Source organism: Centrocercus urophasianus, unplaced genomic scaffold, assembly GCF_019232065.1.
Source record: "Centrocercus urophasianus isolate 14NV4802_14NV808 unplaced genomic scaffold, USGS_Curo_1.0 seq_1367, whole genome shotgun sequence".
Taxonomy (NCBI): Eukaryota; Metazoa; Chordata; class Aves; order Galliformes; family Phasianidae; genus Centrocercus; species Centrocercus urophasianus.
In genome coordinates, this window is record NW_024884550.1 from 59154 (window position 1) to 65531 (window position 6378).

A 6378-nucleotide genomic window follows, 5' to 3' on the forward strand; every position below is an offset into this window, starting at 1 on the left:
CTTTGCCTGCAGGACCTCGCACATCTGCCAGCGTGTGGATTGGACCTAGGGGGGGAATTCCTGCTGCGCTGGGGCACCGTTTGCCTCGGGTGAGCTGCGACCGGAGGAGGGGCTCCGGCAGAGGCAACGGGTAGCCGTGTGGGGGCGGTCCCAAGGATGCTCCCGAGACCGCCGCGATGCCCCGGACCCTCCCGCGTCTCAGCACCGGCACCGGACGGGACTCGACGGCGTCCCCGAATCCACGGCTGCCCCTCGCAGCGCCGCCCCGCACCGCCTCTCCGGCCGCGCGCCCTGCCCCCCCCTCACACGCCCCGCATCATCGCGGAAGAGGCTCCATAGAAAATAATTTATTGAAATCACAGCTATACACGAGCGGGCGCTGGCGGACAGCGCGGCCCCGGCCCGGCGGGGCAGGAGCAGCCGTGAGCGAGGGGCGGGGGGCGGGCGGGCGGCCCTCGCTCCCCGCGGCTCGGACGGACGGACGCGCCGCCGTATGTACAGAGTTTACACGGAATAAATAAGGGACATGTACAGAGGAGTGCGAGCGGCCCCGGGCCCCTCCCGCTGCCGGCGCTCCGCCCCAGGGTCCGAGAGCCGCCGCGGCTCAGGGTCGGGCCCCCTGCTCGATCTGCTGGTGCTGGCTGCGCACGGCGAAGCGGTTGACGTGCACCGGGATGGGCACCACGATCTTGGGGTTGCGGACGGGCTCTCCCGAGCGGTTGCTGACGTTGCCCGCCTTGATGCGTTTCCACTTGGCGCGGCGGTTCTGGAACCAGATCTTCACCTGCACCTCGCTCAGCTTCAGGGCGTGCGCGATCTGCGAGCGCTCCGTCAGCGAGAGGTACTTCTTGCAGTGGAACTCCTTCTCCAGCTCCAGCAGCTGCTCGCTCGTAAAGGCCGTGCGCCGCCGGCGGCTCTTCCCGGCCCCGGAGCCCGGCGGGGGCTGCTCGGCCGCGGGGCCGCCCTTCCCCTTCCCCTTGGGGCCCAGAGAGGCCGCGGCCGCCCCGTCCAGGAAGGGCTCCTCCTCGCTGTCGCCCGCCGAGCTCTCCTCCTCCCGTTCGCTGCACGGCGTCGCTGCCGATTTCACCTCCAGCTTCTCCTCGTCCGAGCTGTACGCCTTGGCGTCTGCGGGGCACACAGCGTCAGCGCCCGCACCCGCAGCCCCCGGCAGCCCCCGCAGCCCCGCTCCCAGCATCCCACCCCGCCGCGCTGCCCCGCAGCGCCCGCACACCCCGCACATCCGCGGGCGCCGCAGGGTATGACGAGGCACCGCCTGCATCTGCCCCCACCCCTTTCCCGCCGTGACAGCAGAGTTGCTGCACCCCAGCAGAGCACCGCGGAGCCCCTGGGCTTGTCCAGCCTTCTGTAACCCCAGAGGAAAACAAGAGCCTTGCTCCTCGCTCGGCTCCGCCCTCCCCCTGCCCCATCCCGTTGCATCTACCGCTGTTCATCCATCAAGAGTCGGCCCAGAGGAGCTGCAGGATCTTCCCAGGCAGCAGCCTGAGCTGGCTCCAGCCAGCAAAGCTCTGCAGGGCAATTGCGAAGCATCTGCTGCCATACCTCCCTCCCTGCAGCAGAGGGGTACAGTGTGTGTAGGCAGCTGATGACCAAATCTTGGTTCTCCCACTCTGTGCAATGGCGGAGGCCAGAGGCTGCCAGCATCACCTGGCACCCGATGGAAGGAAGGATTCGGACCCCAGGAGACATCTCTGCTACGTCACCTGAAGTGATACTGGAAGGATGCAGTGGGGGTAGACTTCTTGTCTGTTTCTTGTGGTCCAAATGGGTGCCTGAGTGGTCAGACAGCCATGGAGCAAGAAGGAACATGGGTGGGAGCAGTGGAGAAGAAAGCAACCTGGTAGGCAGTCACTTTCCGGACAGAAGGGTTCCAACAAAGGCCTTATAGTAGGTAGAGTGAAAAGGTGCTCCTGGACACAGCCACGGATCACAGAGAGAGAGGAGGAACCAGAAGCAGACGAAAAAGCTTTGCCCTCTGGTACTGAAACCACCAAGATTTCCAAGATCAACCCAGGAGCAGGAACTGCAGCTGGAAGGAGCTGGTGCTGAAGCACCATCACTCAACACAATCCCGCATGCAGATGGAGCAGCAGCAGTTCTCTGAGTCTCTAAGCAGTAATGGGAACCAACACGTGCCACTGGTGCTCCAGAAGCTCCCTGCACCTCAGAGGAAGGCTGGACAGCCCTCCGGTGCCTGATGCTGGATGGTTGCAAAGACGTGAGCAGCAGCTGCAAGAAATCGCTCGAGCCCAGGAGATGTTCTTACAAGCCTGGTTGATGTGGGGCTCCCACTTCTCTTCTCCATCCTGCACAAGGCTGTGGCTGCCCAAGACGAGGTCACTGACTTTGGAGATCTGAAATTATGTCTCTGCTCCTCCTGGTTTGTGCAGCAATAAGCACCTTTATCTCTGCTCTAATATGGGAGAACAGACAGCGCTGTCTTCATGGTGGCTGGGAGCAGGGAGGGGCCTCCCATGGTCCTGGCAATGTACGACCTGGAAACTTTGTGCTGTGGGGCTGATGAGCAGCAGGCGACACAAAGCACCTGGCTGCTCACGCGCGGCCTCGTGCAAGTGCTGCTCTGCCCAAGAGAAGGAGGGGGGTCATTTCTGTGTGCCTGCCCTGCCTGTGGGCTCACAAGGCCTGACAAGATGAGAAAGCTCTTACAAGGACATCATTGCCTCCTCCAGCTCAGAGCTGTGCTCAGACTCTGCCCTTCCGCACCGATGGAGGACAGGCCGGCAGCGCACCATGAGATGCTGCTGAGATGGGATTTGCTGCTGTGGGTGCAAATGGTCACCAGGAGACTGGAGAAAGTCTGAGCTGCCAACTGCAACACATCATCTCGTGAAGCAGCTGCTACCTGAACACACAGTCAGACCACAGGTTTTGAAGTCACCGACTGCTTTGCATCTTACAGAAGGGCTGAGCTTGCAGGAAGGAACTCAGACTACGCGGTGAACTGTAAAGCAGATGTTTTTACAAAGACAATTGTTATGTTGGTCCCTTTACCACCTGCTATGTCCTCACGGAGGAAATATGGAGGCAGTGGAGCCCACCCCTTTGGTGGGAAGTGTGCTGAGGCTTTCTGAGGTGCTCAGGCAGGTCGTGAAGTTGGCACAGAGCAAAGTGTTGTGACTGAAAAAATCAACAGGAGCCAGAATAGGATTGGTCCATCTCTTCCCTCCTCACAAAATCCCAACTTGTCATTGACCTGATGATGGATTTGATGGGCACGGTGAGGAGGGATTGGAGAATGTTACAGGGGGCAGTTATTCAAGCAGGGTCAGGAGGACCTGGCTCAGGAATGGGTGCTGTGAGAGCCAGAAGAGCCCTGTGTTACTGAACACTCAAGAGCTCCTTGTCACGCTCATTTATAGGGAACAACACAATACTTCTCCACCCTAATTATTCTCAGACACAACTGAATGTGGATTTACTGCATGGGCCCAAGAGAGGTTGGATGTTGGTGGAGATCTCTGCAGCTCAGGAAGAAATGAGCTCTGAGGGATGTGAAGGGTGCTGAGTCCCATTTCCTGGGCATCAAACTCCTCCTTGCAGCCGCAGCAACAAAGCAGCCCCCAGGCTTCACTGCTTCCTACCACCACTTTCCCTAAGCACCTCTCCCCTCTCAAGAGGTGTGACCACAACTGGAAGCCTGAAACAGAGGAGGTGCAGAGAGAGGCCCTAAAACGGAGCAATGACTCCCCAGCACTAATGGAGGCTGGGGACAGAAACCACCTCTTTAGAGTAGGATTCACCCAATGTCAGCAGACAGACGAAAGGAGGCCCTCAGCACGGTTCTAACACAGATAAGAGATCTGCAGAATGCCCTGTAGGTATCACCAAGTTTGTCTCCTTTCTGATGAGCTCCAGAGGAGGCTAAATAAGAACATAGAAAAGGAATGGGTCAAAGGTTGATACATACCCAGAAACAGCAGCCACTGAGGTGCAGCATTAGGAGGCTGCTGTAGGCAGTACTGCATTGGATCACACTCTCTTACTCCTCCCTGGACAAAAGTTTTGGCCAGGGCCACAGGCAGGATGCTACTGAAAGCTGCATTACGGTTGGGAATTGTATTTCCCTGAATTTCTTGATTGTGGAAAAAACCCACAGCAACCATCATGGTTTTCACCTGACCTGGTTGGTAAAACAAGCCTGCCGTCCGTCTCCGTGGGCCCTGACAGGTACAGTTAAGAGAAGAATTACAAACAGGAATCCTCTCAGACCTGGGCAAAGGTGCCTTCATGGCTCCACATGGGCAGAAAAGGAAGCATCCTTCACGACTTCAGAGCAGGAACAGTGCTGAGAGCTGCTAACAGGCAGCAGTGAATGATCAGCAGCAGTAAGACACATTTCCTTCCATCATCAGAACAGTCACAACAGGGTGAGCCTCAGAGATACAATTTCCCAATATCAGAAATGTCCAATTTTCAGAACAGCTCATCTGAGTCCCTCAGGAGGACAACACGTTGAGCTCAGGTACAGAGGAGCCACAGAGGGAGATGAAGCACAGTGCTGCTCGTTTCCCGATAGAGTGGGAGGATGTGATCGCACAGATGCAGGTTTTGGCCATAGCAGTTCTGTTCCTGAGGAGACTTTCAAAACAAAAGTGAGACCTCTGTGGGTGCTTGACTCAGCACAGAGTGCTGAGGGATCACCAAAGCTCAGTAACAAATAAAGGAGAGGCAAAACGCCGCAGTTGTCCTAAACCAGAGAGTGGTTTCAAGGGATACCTGCATGCATGCAACGGTCCTCTGAGCAAGGAACAAGTCAGGGCAAGGAGAGCAGCCGGGCTTAGCCAGGAGTGTAACGGGAGGACAGAGCACAGCCAAGCCCTGTGAGAAGTTGCAGAGACTGCTCAGCACGGATCTGTGCCAGGAAGACTCTGAGACAAAGGTGGATCTCGGAGCCGTCGGGAGGAGGCAGAGCTCAGGAACAGGCCGTGCCACAAAAAGGCAGCGTTTGGTTTGTGTCAGCCACGCTGCAGAGAAGCCTCCATTCCCGGACTGCGGGAGCAGAAGTGGAACAGAGCAAGAGCTGGAGCTGGCAGAGAAACGGTGCAACGAGTCACCGGGAGGGCATCTGCGCAGCCGGGGATGTTCACAAAGCCCGGGGCCGTGGTGGAAGCAGCCTCAGAGTAGCACCGGGCGGGGGCCCCGAGAGAAGCCGCCTGCTGCCCGCTCCGTCGGGCAAAGCCGGGGCCGCGGGCGCAGCGAACCGGAGAGAAGGTGAGCGGGGCTGCGGGCGGCGAGGGGCCGGGATGAAAGCGGGACCCGGAACGCGCCGAACCGCGGGACAGCGAGGGCTCGGCCGGAGATCCCGTCCCGCGGTGCGCGGCACCGTGCGGATACACGGCGCGGACCTACAGAGAGCGCCGAGCGGCGCCCGGACGGGACCGATCCGCCCCGCGGCTCTTCCGCCTCGGCCGGCCGGGTCGGCAGCACCTCGGAGAGCTCCGCGCCGCCCCGTCCCGCCGCCCCGCCCCGCACGACGGCTCTGACCGGCGGCTGCGGCGCGGCCCGGAAGCGGCGAGCGGAGTTTGGCTCCGAGCCGCCAAAGTTGCGGGCGCTGCAGAGGCGGCCCGGAGCGGAGGGCGGACGGCCCGGTCCCTCGCTGGGCACGATGGGACAGAGCGGAAGCGTAGCGGCGAGCCACCTCCCCCCCCCACCTCCTGCAGCTCCGGCCCCGCCGCATCCCGCACCCGGCGCGCCGCCTTCGGGAATCTCGCCCCGGGGAGCTCGCCCGCCCGCCCGCAGCCGGCGCCGACGGAGCCCGCGGAAGGGGCGGGCGGGGGGCGCTGCCCACTGCGAGGCTGCCCGGGGCTCCCGAGGCCGCCGTCACCTCTCTTACCTGCCAGGCCTGGGAAGGGGTCCGGGAAGTGCAGCGACGGCTCGGGCGGCCCTTTGTCGCGCCCCGGGGGCAGCTCCTCCGGCTCCAGGCCCTCGGCGCCCCGCCGGCAGCCGGCGTCGGGGGTGGCGCGCGGCGGGGGCAGCTCCTGCGGCGGGTAGAAGCCGTCGGGGGGCTCGGAGAAGCTGGGCAGCGCCGTGGTGAGGGCCACCATGGAGGGCACGGCCTGGCCCAGGCTGGCGCAGAACGTGTTGGTGAGGCGGCCGGCGAAAGAGGCCAGCGGTGCGAGCGGCGGCAGCCCCGACTGCAGCGGCGCGTGGGACAGTGCCTGCGGCAGCACCAGCGGCCGGTACGGCATGAACATGGGGTACCCGGTGTACAGCAGGTGCCCTGAGCGCGGCGGCGGCGTCCCGATGAGCGAGTCGATGGAAAAGGCGGTCCCCTGGCCGCTGGGTCTCTGCATGGCGAGCGGGCGCCACCGGCTCAGCCGGCACCAACTTTCCGGCGAG

General features: G+C 61.8%; 1 protein-coding gene across 1 annotated transcript; it reads right to left on the reverse strand.

The window, feature by feature from the left end:
- Positions 1–604: 604 nt before the first annotated feature.
- Positions 605–6341, reverse strand: GBX1 (gastrulation brain homeobox 1). Its single transcript, XM_042813085.1, has 2 exons — positions 5873–6341; positions 605–1125 (listed from the first exon to the last, which is right to left on the reverse strand). The coding sequence occupies exons 1-2, from the start codon at positions 6330–6332 to the stop codon at positions 605–607; spliced, it is 981 nt and encodes a 326-aa protein (XP_042669019.1). The 5' UTR covers positions 6333–6341.
- Positions 6342–6378: the final 37 nt, after the last annotated feature.

What these genes read in the sequence shown, in the direction of transcription:
- GBX1 (XM_042813085.1), bottom strand. Translation starts at nt 6,332, where the DNA reads ATGCAGAGACCCAGCGGCCAGGGGACCGCCTTTTCCATCGACTCGCTC. An exon ending in CCCCTTCCCAGGCCTGGCAG is followed by an intron (nt 1,126 to 5,872) that starts GTAAGAGAGGTG and finishes TGTGCCCCGCAG; the next exon opens with ACGCCAAGGCGTACAGCTCG.